At 38.3% G+C, this 20,731-nt stretch overlaps 2 protein-coding genes across 4 annotated transcripts in view; one reads left to right on the top strand and one right to left on the bottom strand.

Moving 5' to 3' along the window:
• Positions 1–1,272: 1,272 nt before the first annotated feature.
• Positions 1,273–3,586, top strand: LOC307147524 (ras-related protein Rab-9A-like). Its single transcript, XM_079852291.1, has 2 exons — positions 1,273–1,554; positions 2,590–3,586. The coding sequence occupies exon 2, from the start codon at positions 2,626–2,628 to the stop codon at positions 3,232–3,234; it is 609 nt and encodes a 202-aa protein (XP_079708417.1). The 5' UTR covers positions 1,273–1,554; positions 2,590–2,625; the 3' UTR covers positions 3,235–3,586.
• Positions 3,587–7,021: 3,435 nt separating this feature from the next.
• Positions 7,022–20,731, bottom strand: part of gpm6ba (glycoprotein M6Ba) — a 297,792-nt gene continuing 284,082 nt past the window's right edge. For 2 of the 3 annotated variants that reach the window (XM_079852202.1, XM_079852201.1), the window contains exons 4-7: positions 15,051–15,219; positions 14,679–14,752; positions 14,103–14,168; positions 7,022–7,724 (exon numbers count right to left, since the gene is read on the bottom strand). In XM_079852202.1, the coding sequence (XP_079708328.1) occupies positions 7,572–7,724; positions 14,103–14,168; positions 14,679–14,752; positions 15,051–15,219 (462 nt within the window). In that variant the 3' untranslated portion in view covers positions 7,022–7,571. Of the gene's footprint in view, positions 7,725–12,926; positions 13,800–14,102; positions 14,169–14,678; positions 14,753–15,050; positions 15,220–20,731 lie in introns of those variants that run through there. The other variant, XM_079852203.1, reaches the window with a different exon arrangement.

The following is a 20,731-nucleotide window of genomic DNA, read 5'->3' as shown; positions in this document are numbered from 1 at the left end:
TGTGTTGAAGAGTAGTGCCTGAGCTTCAGTCCAGGATGAGCAGAGAAACACTGATGTTATGCTGCATGTTGCTTTATTTAAAGGCAGTGACTGTGTAGTTGCTGATGCATTGATGACGTTTTTAAGTTCTTCAACTCATTCATGTGTGATGATGATCACTAGTAGGATTTAGTTAAATTGATGTTTCTAGTAAATATTTAATGGCAATTGACCAATCAATTTCCTCAAATGAAGTGAGTTATCTCAGGTTTTAATTCAGTACATTATTAATAACAGTAACATACTGTAAAGATTACATTAAAGAACTGTAAATTCACAGCTGCTCTTGTTTTGCTGCTTTTACAGGTGTGCTGTATAATTTTACAGTATAATTGTAGTTGATGTTTTACAGTACTCTTGTAAAATTTACAGGCTTAGGGCTACTGGCAACCAAAATTGCCAGTAAGTTGCTGTAAATTCTACAGTAAAGTTTTTACAGTGTACCCTTGTTAAATGTCTAACTTGTTTGAATCACAAAACCAAATAGAAAGTTTAAGATGAGGTTAAATCTGTAATTAGCTAGAATAAACATATCAATAGTCAATTCCTGTTGATAAATAGCTGTAAAAAATGAAAGAAAGAAAAAAGAACGAAAAAAAGGGCTTACAACATATACAATAGGCTATAAAAAAATATAATTTCCATGTGAATCTTTCCACTTCTTCTTTTCCTTCTTGTTGCTATTTTACAGCGGTTGGCATCCTGAATCTTTCCACATTCAAGACCTGTCTATTTAATTCTTCTTCTTCTTCTTCTTCTTCTTCTTCTTCTTTGGGTTTTAACGGCAGCTTGCATCCTTGACGTTGCATTACTGCCATCTTCTGGTTCTAGTTATTTCACATATTTTTAGTCATCATATTCTTTTCATTAGTCCCGATTTTGTCAGAAAACAAATCAAATATCTAATTCCTTTTCCACTCTTACTGCAGTCCATTATACTCTTTACTCCATGTCCTATTAGTCCTATTTTTTCCATGTCTTTTATCATAACTATTCTCTGTAATTCATATTTTGAACAATGTTCTACAGTCTCAGATGGACATTGATCACAAAACCCAGTTGGATGTTTCCCCATTATATGCAGAGTACTATTTGTGATAAAGTGACATCAGAGAATGTGTGCTGTAGAACTAGCAGGGATATATTTGGTTAGTGACTCGGTGATAATGCTGTCGTCAATCAAAGACAGTAATATTTGGTTGGCATAGGACATTAATTATTAAGGGGGGAAAAGGCACTTCAAAGAGAATATTTAGTTACACTGAAGGATTTTTACTGTATCAGGCTGTCCTCAGTTAAGAAACCAATTCAATTCATTTCCGTGTTGTTTTATTAATTGATTTCATGTTAATGTCTTATAAATGAGAACTCGGTCATATGAGCTTCAGCAGCTTGTTTGGCCAGCCTAGGGGCGCCATGTCTTGAGAAGCTCCATACAGTGGAGGATGCTGCTTCTACTTTAAGGAATGGTGCTGCTAACACAGCACTTCGACACGAGTTGCTGTATTCTCAACGGTATGTATCCTAACTGTCTGTTCCTCGCGCAACACAGGTTTTAAATGTACGAAATACCAAGTGTAGAATTTGACAGGACCTTTAAAGCAATGATGGCGTTGTTAAGAGCGTCCCAATCTGCCGTTTTGAGCATGCGATTGGATGGAATGCCACCACTTAAATTTCTCTTACAAATAAAGCGCTTGCCACAATATTACGTTTCCTTGGCTTTGATCATTTGCTTTATGACGAGAAAACAGTCGCTTGTAACAGTCCTTCATTTAGCCATTGATTAACTTCGATATCGAGTAAAAATGGGCTTGACTTCTTGAACCTACGTCGTATTTTAAGAGGTTTTCTGTTGTAAATGCACTGAGCAGCGCTGTCGGGTTTTTTTTTTAAATGATTGCTATGAAAACACGTCACGAATAGCCCAGGATTGCCTTTCGTTTAGCTCCTACACTGTAAAAGATTTATTTACTACAGTTCTTCAAAATGTTCAGACTTGTTCGTTTTCAGACTCATGTGATTCTGTTATCAAAAGTATACGGTTATAGGAATGTAACCTTGCATTATGAGTTAGATTTTTGTCTTTATTTTTCATATAGCCTACTAGGCTAAGTTATTAAGTCAGGATGATCCGTGAAGATTATGTCTCACATGATCGGCGCTTCCGGGGCTCTGATGAATGCACTCCTGTCACAAGACAGTAGGCTAGCCCAGTAGCCTACGAAAATAACTATTTTTTTGACGAACAATGTCTAGGGCTAAAGGGTTCAGAACTTAAAATTAAAGATACCATTATTTATGACTCGAGCTATGCTGATTTTAAGTCACACTGGCATTCAAATGTATTTCTATTTAGGCCAGAAGTCTGCTCTGAAATGAGGCAGAACCAGCTCTACACATACCTCACCTCTCACAAAAAAAAAAACTTTAACTAAAAATGTCAATTTCAATATGTTACATTTTCTTATATTCAAAGTGAGAAGTTGTGCTGCTTTTTTTTTTTTTTTTTTTTTTTTTAAAGCTTGCTAATTCTGATTTTCATTTTAGGTCTGTAGGTGAGATAACCTATGAAAGTTCTTGATAATGACCACCAAATCATCTTTGCTGAAGGTGATTCTGCTGGGGGATGGTGGCGTGGGAAAGTCATCCCTCATGAACCGCTATGTCTCTAACAAGTTTGATTCCCACTTATTCCACACAATCGGTGTGGAGTTTCTTAACAAAGAGCTGGAGGTGGACGGTCACATGGTTACCCTACAGATCTGGGACACAGCCGGCCAGGAGAGGTTCCGTAGTCTCCGAACGCCCTTTTACCGTGGCTCTGACTGCTGTCTGCTTACATTTAGCGTGGACGATAATCAAAGTTTCCTGAACCTCAACAACTGGACGAAAGAGTTTGCATTCTATGCAGATGTCAGGAACCCAGAGAAATTTCCTTTTGTTGTTCTAGGAAATAAAGTAGATGTGACGGAGCGTCAGGTGTCAATGGAAGAAGCTCAAAGGTGGTGTCAAGAGAATGGTGGATATCCATACTTTGAAACAAGTGCAAAAGATGCCACTAATGTCTCAGCTGCTTTTGAGGAAGCAGTTAGGCGTGTGCTTGCATCTGAAGATCGTGCAGAACATCTGCTGCCCACAGACACCATCGACATATTACGCAGAAAGCCGCGTTCTAACGGCTCGTGTTGTTGATGCTTTTTAATGAAATGGACACAACTGAAGTAGCCTACTCCTTGTTATGTGCTAGCAAATAAATGTATACTCTTCAACTCTAAACAGCAGATGCCAGAAATAACTTATTGTGTGCAATATGCTTACTTTGGTACAGCAGAGCTATATAATCTCAAACACTTGCCCAGCTCTGAACAATGAACATAAATGAAAAGGCTTTTAGAATTATATGCCTTGTTTAGTTTAAAGGACAAGTTCGGTATTTTACACTTAAAGCCCTGTTTTCAGATCGTTTCTGATGAAATAGAACGGTTAAGATTGAAATTTGGACACATGCTGCTGGCCCGAGAATTTTCGTTTTTTTGTGGTAGCACCCCCCCCCCCACCTCCACAATGGCTGCATAGGTGCACTTGAACAATCCTTCCTAAAACACATTAAACTTTCGTTTACAAAGACATGAAACTCACCGAGTGGTCAGGGGTGTTCACTGATATGCTCACACAAAAATCGCTGCAAAAGATGCTTTCCAACAGGTGTTTTACCATTCGTTGTAAAACTCTGGACCTATTTTTCCAAACGCCTCACACCCGTTGAGAGCTTGAATAATAGGAAAACCCCAATTCCGTTTCTGGCAACGGAGTAATACCGTACCTCACAGCACATCCAATACAAGTCAATGGAGTTGGACAAAAACTGCGATAAAACCTGTTGGAAAGCATCTTTTGCAGCGATTTTTGTGTGAGCATATCAGTGAAGTTTCACGTCTTTGTAAACGAAAGTTTAATGTGTTTTAGGAAGGATTGTTCCAGTGCACCTACAGTGCAAAAAATGAAAATTCTCGGGCCAGCAGCATGTGTCCAAATTTCAATCTTAACCGTTCTATTTCATCAGAAACGATCTGGAAATAGGGCTTTAAGTGTAAAATACCGAACTTGTCCTTTAAAATAATCTCTTTGGTTCACATTCCTTTTGTCATCCCTTCAAAGCACTGGATTACCTTCCCTTTGTGATTTTAGGTGGTCTAAATTATCAATGTTGGTAAACCAAACCGGCATCAGTGAGATCCTCCAGGCAACGAATTATAATGCAGTTAACAGTTGAGAAATAAACATCAGCTATTACACTCATGAACACTAGAATGTGTTTTTATCTTATTTTCCGTGTGCACGATGTTATGTACGCGCTGTTACTTTAAGTGCCTTTAGCACAGGTTTGTTTGTTTGTCTTATTTAACAATCTGCATAATAAGATGTTTTGGAATGTCTTCAGAGTCATGAAGTGTGATTTTGTATAATAAACAGAGCAATTCCAATAGGGTCCTCACACCATCAGTGCTCAGGCACTAATTAATTATCATTTTAGTTTGAATGGGCTAACAATTTATTTTTTGAATATGCCTGAATGTGAAAACTTATACCATTCCAAGATATTTAGGTGTGAATTTCCTTTTACATGGATCAGACATATGTTCATAATTTCTGCCAAAAGGATTCTCATAATGATCCTGCATGCTCTTCTGAATTTGCATTTTTTTTTTTTTTGTATTTGTTCATATTTCACTGAACTATTATTAAATTAAAAGTATTTGATTATAGATTATCGTTTTTATTGTGTACCAAGGTTTTTTTTTTTTTTTTTTTTTTGATTGTTGTTGTTGTTTTGTTTTTTCTCTATGAAAAGTTAAGGGTAATGTTGAGATATTTTTAATAATAAAAATAAGGGCACAATGTTCTCATTCCTAAACCAGGTGGCGCAATTACGACAAAATACACATTTTATATGCACAAACTGCAGAAGGACTTAATAGAAATGATGATAGACCTTGCAATGCAGTGAAGTAATAAGACAGTATGGCAAATATTTGAAGGTGCTCCTCTATCTTTTGCACAGGTGTTTTTTGTTTTTGTTTTTTTGTTTTTAATAACACAAAACAGTTCATATAGATCATAGAAAATGTTTTACTAGAGAAGGTTACAAAAATCACTATACAGGATTCATAAAACATCTGACTTCAAATAAAATGGACTATGAAACATCTAAGACTACAATTTCCATCAAGATACAGTGAATTGTTTTGGGGGGAGGACACTCAATTGTAGTTCATTAGAACAATGGACTACACATCACTTAAAGTAGGCCTACTGCAAAACAAAATGAAATATCTTTCCTTCATGCAATAATGAGGGAACAATAGAACATCCAGGCACACCTTTTCTTTTTCAAAACCTGGGTAAATAGATTAATGGACATTAATGGATCTATTAATAAATAATGTACATTAATAGATTAATTCTCGAAAGCTCGCATTAACAGAATTTAACATACAGCAAGAAATGGCATATAATTGGTAGTAAAACAATTGTATATGTGGACAATACTAACATGCTTATATTTACAGAGACATTACAGAGAAGAATTATTCAGTTAAAAGAGAGATCAATAAAAAGAGAGTCATATTGTAAAAGTAGTAATAGAAAGAGAGATAAACCAGTTAGGAAAAAGATACACTGCAAAAACAAGGCGGCGTCATTTGACTGTAAATTCAAACCATTTTCAGAGTTCCACGTCCATAGCAATAACTCACACAGAGGGGTCACAACCATTTCATAAATCTCATGGTAAACATTGATCTTGCCATATTAACAAATTCTAGAAGACTGGAAAATACCTAGATTTAGCAACGAAACTGAAGGAATGTTAAACCTGTATGGCTGATGAGGGCAGTTTCTGTTATACATTAAGAGGAAATCATTTTGTCTATTTTTATTTTTATTTATTTTTTCATAAAACAAAGACATATAAATTGTTCTGCCTCACAGATATATATCAGTCAGATACTGTTTTCTGGATATAATTTTGAGGGTTGAGTACTAGATAATACCCAAGACTGACAGGTTTGGGAAAATGTCCTGCAGAGAAATATTTTTACTGGTGTATGTGTGTGTTAATATACCTGCTTTCTATTAGAAGATTAGTGCAATTTGTCAAGAACCGGCATTATTCCCCCAACCCTAAAAAAAAAAAAAAAAAATAAGAGTTGGAAAAAGAGGTGAATTCAGATATCTAAAGGGGGTCGCACACCGGACGCGCAGCGCAGCGTCGCGTCGCGTCTAGGACAACTCGAGGTATCGCACACCGGACGCGCACTTTTTCAGTTTATGGCCAGCAATATTGTTATGTTTAAGGACATTATGAAATTAAGATAATGCCTGTACTATGTTATGATTGTACTGTACAATTAAATACAATCGTTGCTAAGTCTGCAGTCTGAATTCAATTTACCTCAGAGCGTCCGTTAACTGAATGAATTGAGAATATCACCTGAAAATCCGATAACATCAGCAATTTTCATTCAAGCAGCTGATTTCTGTGAATGAATGTAAAACTAAATGTAGGCTATATTGCAGCACAGGGTGAAGTCAGTATACATTAACGACGATTTGAGACAAATAAATGTAATGTAAAACTATTTAAATGGCGCTCTGTGGCGCGGCAGGATTTTGAATAAGGTCCTGACCTGAGCCATAGCTGGGCGCCGTGGACAGACGCCGAAAGGCGCCGCCGGTGTGTGTACACTCATAGAGAATAATGTGTTCGAAAGCGTCCGGTGTGCGACCCCCTTTAAATAGAGAGAGCCCAGAGAAAGATTCTAAATAAACATACATTTTCAATACACAACCTGGCACCCATAATAATAATTTAAAAAACAACAAAATTCATTCACTTTCACACATTTATATATATATATATATATATATATATATATATATATATATATATATATATATATATATATATATATATATATATATATAAAACACCAAAAAGGAAGTTCCTGTAAAATGTTTGTGAGGAGTTAGTGCAGACAATCTATCATGTTATTAGTGCTTCACCAAGACAATGCATCATAATTTCAAATATAACCCAGTTATAACCATGGCTCTACACTTGAACATACACTTTCTACCAATTAAAAAAATTGTCAATGCAAAATGACAGTACAATACTAGTATACATACACTTTTATACCAGTGGTCTTTTATACCATGAAGTGGATGAGCAAAACACATCATATCACTATTAACTGTATCATGGATGATTCCACTTATCATTTGTTACAGATGTTAAACAACTTGCCTAAACGTGTTTCATCATGATTATAGCCAACTTATACCGCACTGTTATAATGTATAGTCAGGATAGCGCACCACTTAGCAGTGTTAGTTTGTGCAATGTTCCATCTGAAAGTGGCAGGTCATTGCAGCAGCTGTGTGTTTGTGTATGGGTGTTTTTGGTGTGGTCTAGAGAGCAGGTTAGGTAGAGGTGGGGTAGAACAGAGCAGAGCAGAGAGAATTGTTTATGAGTACGAGTTTAGACCCTCCTTGGAGCGTGACTGCACATCCTGCAATTCTTGATCATCCCTGGTCTTGATGTCCTGGTAGTCATGAGTCTGCTGACATGCTCCCTTTAGGTAGGCCCAGTTTGCTGCCAGGATCATCAGGTAGTGGATCTGTGAACAGTAGAGATGGAAAAGAAGACAAACAAAATAGACAGAGAGATGGAGAGGGAGCAAGACAGATGAAGAAACAGGTGGAGGGAAGGATTAGTCATAAGTGGGTAAGTGAGCCAAAGCCAGCTATAAGAGTTAAGACAGTATTAATTGGTTGCTCTCAGAACCTATTAAGTAACTTAATCTCAGTGAATTATTATAGCTGCACCACACAGAAATCACTATTAGTTGATCAGAATACACTGAAAAAATATATTTAACTGTCACTGTAATGTGTAGTTCTGTGTCTGTTTTGTTTCATTATGTTTTGGTTCTGTTTTCCCTGTTCTGTTTTGCCCGAGTTCCCTGTGCTTATTAGTTTCCATAGTTCCTAATTTTCCTTTGATTACTCAGTCTATTTAAGCCTTCAGGTCATTCAGTTCTTTGTTCGGTCTCGTTTATGTCTTTATGTGGTTGTTATACTATACTCCTGAAATCTCTTGTTGGATTATTATTAAAGACTGTTTTTGTTGTTTGCTCTGTCGTGCGCTTTATTGCAGCCACTTCACCCACTGAAGTTACAGCTAAATTTATATATTTTTTTCTCAAATTATTTTTATGTTTTGGTTCAAACCTTCAATTTTTATGTAATATTAGAGCTGCATGATTCTGGATAAATATGGAAGTAAAATAATGTCAAATGTTTTTGAAATAAAAAAGCCTGTTGAATTGCACTACTTGAAAAAAATAGGCATTGCATTAACCATGCTTGCATTTTAATGCCTTGCATTTTTAGGGCTTGCATTTTTATGGGCTGAAATTCTATATGGTTGAATATTTAAGCTGTGAATATTTCAATTAAAAACATTTCAAACACATTTTCATTATTAAAAATTCAATAATCCATATTCACCTTTCATATTTCACTTCCAAAATATTCAAACTGTTTAAAAATACATACCTATAATATTCAACAGGCAATTTTCGGTCCATTTTATTTCACTTTGCAAATTCGCTTCCACAAATTCAGTGGTTCAAATTCGACAGTAAATTCAACATTGACATCCAGGAACTGCAGGAAAAGCAGTAGATTGCCGAGCATACTCTCCATCTGCTGTTAGTCGACCTCACCAGCAGGGGGTGCAAACGCGCGTGTTGTTGACGAAGACCAGCAACAGTTAGAACAAGCCATTCATTCATAAAACTCATTTACAGCAATGTAAGTGTATTTGTGATTATTATTATGACGGCTGTTTTATGTTAAATTCAGTGTCTTCACGGTTACCTTTCCTGTGTAGCCTACATGCATCTTTCTCTACCGTGAACGAGATTATAATGAAATTCCCTGATGCGGATATACAGATCTAATGTTACATTTTTGAGGTTGACATATTTCTCTTGGTTGTTTAGTTGTCTTAACTTTATATTGTGGCGATGAATTCTACAGGGACGGTTGTAACACATGTCAGGGACGGTTGTAACATGTCTAAAATATACATAATTAATCAATCATATACTCAAAATGGAAAATATTATTTATCAGTCATGTTATTGTGACTATTCATTTAATGTTTTTAAGGAATGATTACCTTTTTTTCATATTACATGATAAAAAAGAGGTGAAACTGTCAAATTATAATATACAAGAAATTTATTTAATGGGTAGAACACCTCAAAAAAGTTTAAACATGAACTCAAACATTTTAATTTGCACATTAAAGCTAAACTATGCAGTTTTTTTTTAGCTTGATTAGTTTTTACAATATAAATTAAACTTGGTTGGTGATACTGGGACGGTGGGCGTTACAACCATCCCAGTATCACCAACCATGTTTTCATCTCATGTGAGCTAGCCTGACTGTTAGTTTGACACTTGTTAGCCATTTCTATTTGTAGCTTACAAAACAGTGATTCTAATAATACTTGTTTGAATTCATAGACATTTATCCTATAACAGCATCCAAAAAAGTACATCAGAAAAAAAAGTATTTTTTTCTTACCTCAAATCAACCTTTTTTATATAACTCTGTCAAGAAGTTTCAGATGTGGCTCCCTTTTAGCAAGAATGGAGGGAAACTAATGGAGCATAAGCACAGTGAGTGACATCACTGTAGGTTGTTTCTGATTGTTGGAATTCAAAGTGTTACAACCGTCCCGTGTTACAACTGTCCCTGGTTTAGGGACCGTCTCTAAAGTGTATACGACTTTGGTATACACGTTTCTAACTTCGATAGCATTTGAATAGAACGACTTACAGCCATAAAAACAATTGTAAAGTGTTCATTTAGTGTCAGGCATAATGCGCACCCTTTGGATTTTTGATATTTATTCAAATAAATTTAAGTTGAAGTTAGAAACGTGTATGCCAATGTTGTATGCAACTTTAGAGACGATCCCTAAATGTGCGAATGTCCAATGTCAAGCCAATTTTACATTTAGTCATTTAGCAGACGCTTTTATCCAAAGCGATTTACAGTTAAACTAACAATAGGAGGACAACAATATGCAAGTGCTATGACTCTTCCCAGTTTAAGCTAATGCAATACACGTAGGCATACTCATATATATATATATATATATATATATATAGAGAGAGAGAGAGAGAGAGAGAGAGAGAGAGAGAGAGAGAGAGAGAGAGAGAGATAATAGAATAGAAGAGAAAGTGTTATTGATCGAGTGTTGATTTTATGCCAGTATATCACGAAACGCTCAGCATGAAATTTTGCTCAGCATGAAAAATTAAGTTCTGAGTCCATCTGCTTGCCTGTAGCCTACAGCCTACATCCCAATAAAGTGCGAGTTTGGTCTTTCATATCACTGTATTAGTCCATAAAGCGTTTTGTCCCGACGGAAGGGGAATCCTTGAGTATGAGGTATTGAGGGAACCCGATCCCGTTCATAGAGAAAGCTTATAACATGTAGGCTACACAGGGAAACAATGAAGTTATTGAATGAAACATAAACACAGCTTTTGTGTGTTTATCATCTTTTTCGCATATATAGGCCTACTGACACAGATAATCATTTTCATTTTACGAATGAATGGCTTGTTCTAACGCGCTTTTGCACCCCCTGCTGGTGAGGTCGACTAACAGCAGATGGAGAGTATGCTCGGCAATCGACTGCTTTTCCTGCAGTTCCTGGACGTCAATGTTGAATTTACTGTCGAATTTGAACCACTGAATTTGTGGAAGCGAATTTGCAAAGGGAAATAAAATGGACCGAAAATTGCCTGTTGAATATTATAGGTTGTATTTTTAAACAGTTTGAATATTTTGGAAGTCAAATATGAAAGGTGAATATGGATTATTGAATTTTTAATAATGAAAATGTGTTTGAAATGTTTTTAATTGAAATATTCAGAGCTTAAATATTCAACCATGTTGAATTTCAGCCCATAAAAATGCAAGCCCTAAAAATACAATGCATTAAAATGCAAGCATGGTTAATGCAATGCCTATTTTTTTCAAGTAGTGCAATTCAACAGGCTTTTTTATTTCAAAAACATTTGACATTATTTTACTTCCATAGATAAATTGAAAATCTTTTTCTTTTTTTTTTTTTTTTCTTTTTTTAAAGAGAGATCATGATTCTCCCACAATTCTGAACAAAATAACATGTTATGTACTAGAGGTTCTGACAAAACATTAATTGCAGCATAAAAATATTTAATTATTATCATTAAATATATATTTTTAAATCTGTTTAAAAAAAATAACAATTCAGTGACTAACTCAAAAAGACGTGGATGAATTAGCGTTTTTGAACAAATCTCTTGAATGACTGATTCAATGACATAAAATTTTTTTAAAGTCACTTGTTGCCACTTATTGGTTTATTGATGTAATAATTGTGATAATTTGCATTATTGTAACAAATAATGCTATTGTGTATTTGAAAAGACTGTGCAGCTGTTTCATACCTATACATGACAGCTGTTCTCTCTGGGTCAGCAACAGCGTCAACGTAGATTTAAAGGGGGGGTACAATGGTGTTTCATGTATTCAGAGTTGTTTACAGTGTTAAAGAGATGGATTCTCATGCTAAACATGGCCAAAGTTTTTTTTAAATATTTTGGACGAATAACGGAGAATTTCTGTGCCGAAAATCTTACTTCCGGGTTGGTACAAGTTTCAGCTGGGTTTTTTTCGACCGTGGATCTAATGACGTAGACCAGAGTGGAACTCCTTATATGAGCATTTCTCCCGGAAAAGCGCGGCTGCGCACACGTCGACCAGAGGAGAGCGAGACCGCGCACATCAACGCGCTTCAACAGGAAATCATCGGCAGCGCTGCATAGTGTCTCCAAAGTGTGTTTTTGGATGTGAGGGAAAGCTTACCAAAGAACCCAGCGTTAGGAACAGTGGATGCAGAAACGAGTTGTGTAGACTGTTTGTTCCCTGCATTTCGACGATGAATGTTTTATAAACAAAGCCCAGATCGACGGATGCTCTGGCTTCGCCCACACGGCCCGCCTCCAGACGCTCGGTTTTTTCCGGAAAGACTCGGTACAGCCTATCTTTCTTTAATAAATTTAATAAAACTAAAGACTTTTTGGAGATATGAAGGATGCAATACTACTCTATAGGTACTCAAGATTAACAGGAGATTGAGTGAAAATGAGCATTTCACCCCCCCCTTTAAATGTTTCGCTGTGATCATACTTGTCAAAGGTTTAATAGACAAAGCTGAATCGTTGTCATTTAAGAATAAGATAGCCTGGGAGTTTAAATCGAGATTGTGATCTTTTAACGATAAAACGTGCAGCTCTATTTATTAATCAAAAATATTTATTTTCCCAAAACAAAAACATGCAAAGTTTGATTTGAAAAAATGTATAAAACCCACAATAATTTCAGCAGTCAGTAAAGCTAGCCAGAACGTTTTCTGCACATCAATACACGAAAATACTATTTAAACAAAATTGTGTCTTTTAATTGTTTTATGGGTAGTCTTATTTGCTTTTAGACAAACCGAACGAAACAGGTTTAAACCCAGAAACCATGATTTTCGATTAGACCAATATTGAAATGCACTTTAAATAAACTGTGTATCCAGTGTATCCAGCATCACAGTGTATCCAGCATCACATTAAATATTATTATTTCATGTGTTAGCATTTAGCAAATAAAAGATGATGTAAGAACTACTGGTGGTATCCAAAGAAAGGTTACAAAAAAAAAAAAAAAAAAGATGAGCTGATCTATCAAATAAAAAGAAATTAACTTCTCAACAATAATTGTTTATTTCTTCTTTCAGAAAACAGGAACTATACTGGTTTGAGAATGAAACAAAAGGCACAGAATCTATATAGTGTTTTAATTCTATAATAAACAGAATACTAAAGTAAGTAGTTGGATTAATCTAACAATAAAGGCTCTGAAAGATATTGCCATTTTTTTGTCCATGATTTCCATGAATGCAAAACATCACATGATGAGTTAAAAAGTACAGTCACACCCTTCACAGGTACATGTACAGTAGCACAAGAAAAGTTTAATTTTTGAGCATTAATCTATCTATCTGACTGAATTATGGACTACTGTTGCCTCAGGGTGAATATAATCCAATGGAAACATAATTATCAAATACTATGTTTTTTCTAGTTTTAATCCTGTCCATTAGGTGTTGTTGGACTGACAGAAGAGTTACATTCTCACTAAGCCTACTTAAATGTCATTTTCTCATTAACTGTAAATAAGATACATTATTCTGGATTGTACTTGATTAAATAGGTCCTAGATTAACACAGGTAAAAATGTATGGAAAACATTAAGTGAGTGAAATATATTGTCCTTGTTTTGTCAAAAGATCACACTTTGTCAAACTAGTACAGAAACATTAGACAATAACATTAATATGCACTACATTGTCTATACAATAAGTCCAATGCTATTAGAATTAACAATTCTCTATTTATTCTCTAACTTATCTTTTTCCTGACCTCTTTTACACTCTATCTCTTTTTCTCTCTATCTTTGAGAACAACTTTCACAGACTTTGCAGTTGCCCTCATACAAAGAGCTCAAAATTTAGTGGTGTGACTGTGGTCGTACACACAGCAAAGTTATACGTTGTGGCCATCACATAGATGAGCTGAATGGAAGAGAGACAAACCAGTGGGTGAGACCAAACATTGTTTTAGATGTACAGTAGCAACTTTACAACAGAAGTTGCACCACCCATAAAAGCATGTGCGCTAGGTCAATCTGTGCCTAAAGATCCTGAACTGATGACAGAATATTGCAACATAGTACCATGGCACTATATAGTACCATTTTCTCTACACATCAACGCAATTCTTTACTAAGCAATTTTAGACCATTTTCAACTATTATTCTTGATATAAACAAGTTACTTAAGAAAACAATTAAATTAACATTTAACATGAAATCTTACCAGCGCGATCACAGTGGCACCAGCTCCAGCACAGGCAACAATATAAAGATGGTAGGACAGATAGAACTGCAATGAAATGTTATGCAATCCATTACTAGCATTACTATGAAAAAACATAACAAACACAAGACAACAGACCAAGCCTCACAAAATGTGATATTACTCATTTAAAATAAACATTTTAATTCTGAAGTGAAGTAATCCTTTAATAGAGACAGGCGAATCGCTGTCATTTAGGAATCAGATCATGATTTTTTTAATGATGAATCGTGCAGCTCTAGGATATATACAGTAGTGACAACTGATATTTACATGCATTTTATGTCAGTAGTCTGCTATACTGTAATTAAAAAAAATCTCATTAATTTACATTACAGGCTATCAGAATTTCATCTTATTTTTTGGCCATAGCCTATAAATAACAGCAACTGCATTTATTTTATTTTTTTAGTAAACAGTTAAACAAATTTAAACAACTTTTCTGACTATTATTTCATGTCAGGCTTCACAGGGTTAAATATCTTCCTTCCAGTACATATGTGATGATCTTCAGGGACAAATGAGGTAAATCTTTACCTCACTAGTATTGCAGATGTCGCTTAGTGTGGATCCACAGGCTTTACCAGGGCTAGCGTTCCATGGGATGATTCCTGAAAATGATTACATGTATTACATACATTCATCTAAAAATTATAAAGAATACCAAAGCAATACACTTGAATAATTACATATTATTAAATGGAATGAATGGTTATATAGTTTGCCACTGGTAGGGCTTTCAGTAAATGCCAGGGAAGGAAATGGCTGATTGTATTTGTAAAAGGAAGTGTACACTAGTTAACATTCTATTAAAATCACTTACTTCTTACATTGTAAATTGATGTTGATTTTGCAAATCAATATAACCAAGTATTATCTAATGATTCAATCTCAAGGTTTTTTTTTTACCATACTGCCGCACATCGACACAGATGTTGTCCACAGAGGTGAGATTGGCAATAGGGGACTTCATGGCACCACACGTGGTCCACATGTTATAAAAGAGGAAAACAGGCACCGCAGAGAAGCCAAAGATGCCTAGCCATCCCAATCCCAGAATGTAGGTGAGGAACACAAACTTCAAAAAAGAAAAAAGAAAAAAGAGAAGTCTTGTTTAGGTTGTTGCAGTTAGACTCTCATGCTAAATATCCACTCAATATCCATATATCTAATATCATAATGACTAGAATAATCTCATAGTTTTGATCCTGTTTAAATCCTGCAGTGTATACAGAATGTGACCCAGAATGATGACCTATTTACCGCTGAATCACCTTGGATCTGTCACCACTAGATTATCACAATCACTCATGTGAACATACACTTAAAAAACATCACAAAGACTACACATACATACAAAGACACATCTATGGCCTGAAGGCTTTAAAGATGAATCCTACTGGACATCTGCAGCAATTATAGGAATTCGGGTACACTGCACTGATCGCGCCAGATCTGTCCTCAAGAGTTTAATGTTTATGGAGGGGGGTAAATGTATTTGAATGAGCTCGTATATGTTTATGGAAAGCGTATTTGCCAACCCACGCACATTGGGAAACCTTACCTGTGGCGACATTTCCGCAAAATGAAGTTTTATGTAACAAAGTTCGGGAGGAGCATGTTCAGGTAATCATCCAATCAGCACAAGAAGAAGCCAGTGTAAATAAAGCCTTCCCTTACCTCCTGTCTCATGACAAATTTCTCAGCATCGGACTCCGCCTTCGTGCCGTCATGTCCGAGTTAGAGCTCTTCCCCTCCGACGATGAGTCTTTCATCACGGAGGTGTCTCCATCGCAAACCGCTGATCCAGCGACCTTTTCCTCTCCAGCAGCTAACAACATCGAGCCTCCATCCTCAAACAGGGGACGCCGGCCCTCTAGATCCTCTCTGCATACTCCGAGACGCCGAAGACTCCCCTCACCACCGCCAGCAAGGAACTCATCATCTTCCTCATCATCTTCCTCCGCGCCTTCCCACCTTTCAGTGCACCCAAACATCCCTCCCATAGGGAAGTGGACAGTTAAGGGGCTGATACAAGCCTTAATTAATTCAGATGCAATTTTTTCCCACAGGATGAAAAAAGCAGAGTTGTTTGATTTATATGTCACCTTACAATCTTCTCACCCTTCTGTTTCAGCTCCAATCCCATCGGCTCGAAGGAGAAAGGCCCGCCGGGCCCCGATCGCTCGTCCCGCAGCGTCTACACCTTCCTCACCCGCAGCGCCGGGCCCCGCCCCCGCGCCACGTCGTCGCAGACCTTCCGCTAGCCTGGGCCGCGCCCCGGATCCAGCCGTGGAAGGGCGCCAACCTTTTCCGGGTCAACTCCTCTCCTCAGCCCCTCCCACCGTGGTACCTCACGCTCCAGATCTCTGCAATTCTACTTTCACACAAGATCCCCAAATGTTTTTCTTCCCTTCTACTTCTTTCAGTTTTCCTCCTTCCCAAGCGCCAGGTGCTCACCCTAACGTGAGAATGCCTCCGTTAGCCGGTCAATCGCCGGCGCATTTCCTTCCCCTTACCCTTCCACACTAGTCATTTCTATACTTACCATAAATTGTTTTCCGCAAAATGCGCCGTCCGCGTTTCCCAATGGAATCAGTGTCCCTATTGGGGAGCGTTGGACACTGATCTCCATAACCGAGTCTTCCTCGGGTGCCAAAACATCTCCTGCGCAATCTGCAGATCCACAAGCCATGTCACCACGGCATGCTCCCAAATCAATCCATCGATCCCTCCCTGCTCAGAGCAGAATTCCATAAAATCCACAAGTTACGTTCCGCGACCCGCAAGAGAAGATTGTTCGATCAGAGCACCATACACGGCACCCGACAGACAAGTTTGTAGAAACTTCAATGAAGGGAGATGCCCAAGACAACGTTGTCGTTTTCTCCACGTCTGTGATTACTGTGGCGGTGCACACGCCCACGTGGTATGCCCAGTCAAAAAATCTGTTAATAAAAATGCAAAAAACTATCTCTCGACTCCTGTGAATGTTTTCTGCCTGGCCGAGGAATTATCACACCACCCAGATGTCAACTTCAGAAATTATTTGCTGACAGGTCTCAATCAAGGCTTTAAACCCGGCGTAGAAAGTCATCCCACGCAAAACATTATCTGCGCTAATCTTCAGTCCTCCTTAGCGGAGCCTGAAGTATAAACTAATTAAAAAATAAATTGAATCCGGTTTTATGATAGGCCCTTTCGAGGCTCCCCCGTTCGACAAATTTCGCATCAGCCCTATAGGCGTGGCTACCAGGAAATTCTCGGGAAAAAAGCAGTTGATAATAGACCTTTCAGCCCCCCATAATTCTCCATATCCGAGCATCAATAGTCTCATCCCTCTCGAAGAATATTCTCTCAACTATCATGACATCGAACAAGCCATAACCATGATTAAAATAGCTGGACGAGGCGCATGGCTTGCAAAAGTAGGTATCTCCTCTGCTTTCAAAGTAATGCCAATCCACCCTGCTTCGTGGCACTTATTCGGTGTAAACTGGCGGAAAAAGTTTTATTCGCCATGCGCCTAACTTTCGGCTGCAAAAGCAGCCCGAAAATTTTTGACACTCTCTCTGAAGCTATATGTTGGATTCTTTCCAATAATTATGCAATTCTCCATCTGCTCGACGATTTCCTAATAATTTCACCATACGATGCCATCCCCGAGGCTCACCTCCTCACAGTGCAAAAAGTTTTCGCCGAGCTAGGGATTCCGTTAGCCCAGGAGAAAACATCGGGTCCAACTACATCCATCGAGTTCCTAGGCATCAATCTGGACTCCTGGAAATTCCAGGCCTCACTGCCTAAGGAAAAAATCGATCGTATCATCTTAATCGCATCCAATTTTACAGACAGCACAGATTGTTCAAAACGCGAACTTCTCTCGCTGCTGGGCCACCTAAATTATGCCATACGCATTATTCCACAGGGCCGCCCCTTTATCGCACATCTTCTCGCCCTCTCTTCATCCGTTCATGCTCTGGAAGATCGGATCATCCTTTCTGATGAGTCCAAAAACGAGCTAAAATTATGGATTAATTTCCTTAACCAGTGGAACGGCTTAACTTTTTTTTACGACGACTTTATCTCTCTCCCCCTCGATATCAAACTGTTTACAGACTCAGCTCCCTCGATCGGCTTCGGCGGCTATTACCAAGGACGCTGGTTCGCGTCTCCCTGGCCCCCTCAGCTACTAGACACATCCCAGTCTTCAGCCTCCTCGGCCCTTTTCGAGCTCTACCCGATCATTGTCGCAGCTTCCCTATGGGGGAAAGAGTGGTCAACCAAAAGCATCCAAGTCCATTGCGACAACGAAGCAACCGTACACTGTATTAACAAAGGTCGTTCTCACTCACCTGCGCTAATGCCACTCCTTAGACACCTCATCTGGATCTCCGCATGTGACCAGTTCTTAATAACTGCAAAACACGTCCCAGGGGCTCAAAATCAAATAGCTGACTCTCTCTCCCGTTTCTCTTTTCAGAAATTCAGGACGCTGGCACCAGAAGCAGACCCCACTCCAATCCCAGTACCTATTCTCAGCTGATCTTCCTGTAAACCATCCGCTAAAATCCCTCCTGGACACGTCCATCGATTCCATCCTCCAAGCAGTTTCTCCCAGAACCCTGCAAACATATTACACCGCGTGGAAATCATTCAATTCATTCCACCTCTCTCACAACCTGTCGTTTCCCGAATTTTCTCTTTTAACAGTTACCTCATTGATATCTCATCTTCATAAAGTCAAAGGTCTCCAAGCCGGATCCATAAAAAGCTATCTAAGCAGCATTCAATTCTTCCATAAATTAATCCACGGTAAACCTGCACCTGCAATTAAAAACTCCCAAACGTCCCTTCTAATTAAGGGAATACAAAGAACCCGCCCCACTCGCCCAGACACCAGACAACCAATCACAATCGATATACTCACCAAATGCATTTCATCACTCCGTCTTGGATACCACTCCACCAACATATACATTAGAAGCTATGTTTATCCTAGCATTCTTCGGTTTCCTCCGCTGCTCCGAACTGACCATCACTTCCTTATTCGACCCAAACATTCATCCTACAATTTCAGACCTACAGATCGTAGATCATGAAACCATATCATTCTTCATTAAACAAAGTAAAACTGACAGAGCTAAAAAAGGTCACTTCGTTTATATTTTCAATTTACAAACTCCCATCCAACCGTACCATGCTCTTTTTAACTACCTGCAGTACAAACGTTCCACGTCCAAATCCCCACTCGACCCACTCTTCACTAACGACTCCAATCATCCAGCTACGAGATTCTGGTTCCAAAAGCACCTTAAAGCAGTCCTCATCAAATCCGGCGTCACAGCAGATAATTTCTCTAGCCACCCATATCGGAGCAGCTACCACAGCCGCACAAAAAGGTCTCTCCCATTAACAAATTCAAACCCTCGGTCGCTGGTCATCTGAAGCTTTCAAAACCTATATTAGATCCAGCCGCTTCCACATCAGAAACGCTCACCAAGCCCTAACTAATTAGATCATTCATTTCCATCACCTGCGACGCCACATCCTTCGTCACTTTCCGTTCAACCTGGCGAGGCTTACCCGTCCGATGCTGTGAGCATATAAGTTCCCGTCGGATGCTGCGAGAGCCCTCCTGGGTGAACGGTTAAACTCGTTCACAAATTCACGCTCGCATAATTCTTGCGTCATCGAGCTGTCAGTTCAACCTCAGAACGGGCTCATCCATCCGATGCTGTGAGCATCCAAGTTCCAGTCGGACGTTGCGAGAGCCTTCCCAGTCGAATAGGCAAGCTCGTTCCTTGGTAAATACATACCCTTCAATTTTTGGGGGGATAAATTATACGCTCGCTGTCCTGCGTTCATCTGGCCTTTTTGGGGGGAGTACTCTGGGGTCGGGCCGAATTCCGAGCTCGGAGCCCTCCCCCCGGACAGCAAGCCAAATACGCATTATAATATTACATCAGATTTCATTAACATGTGAACTAGTGAAATAAAGTTTTATGTAACAAAGTTCGGGAGGAGCATGTTCAGGTAATCATCCAATCAGCACAAGAAGAAGCCAGTATAAATAAAGCCTTCCCTTACCTCCTGTCTCATGACAAATTTCTCAGCATCCCGCCACCACCCCATCACCTCAAATTCAGATGGGTCTGCTCATAGATACCCATGATCTATACATTCATAGGGGGGAGTACTCTGGGGTCGGGCCGAATTCCGAGCTCGGAGCCCTCCCCCCAGACAGCAAGCCAAATACGCATTATAATATTACATCAGATTTCATTAACATGTGAACTCGTGAAACGTTATTATAGTCTGGTAGGAAGGGGGGGGGGGGTTCACCTGCACCCAAAAGGTATATTTTTTTAACCTAGTTTTTTGTAATCCTTAAGGTGTCTAGTAAAGGAATTTTGATGTTCCCCACGCAAATTATTGTCCCATATGTGATTTTTTGTATCATCTTTTGTGTCCGTGCTTGATTTTCGGCTGTGAAAAATGAAAACTTTAAATCTACATAGAATTTGAACAATACATCCTACAGACACAATCCACCCCATTTTCTCTTCGTCTTTGCATGAGGAATTGAT

Source organism: Squalius cephalus (assembly GCF_949319135.1).
Source record: "Squalius cephalus genome assembly, chromosome: 2".
In the NCBI taxonomy this organism is placed as follows: Eukaryota; Metazoa; Chordata; class Actinopteri; order Cypriniformes; family Leuciscidae; genus Squalius; species Squalius cephalus.
The sequence above is the reverse complement of the archived record's forward strand: the minus strand, read 5'-3'. Positions and strand labels throughout refer to the sequence as shown.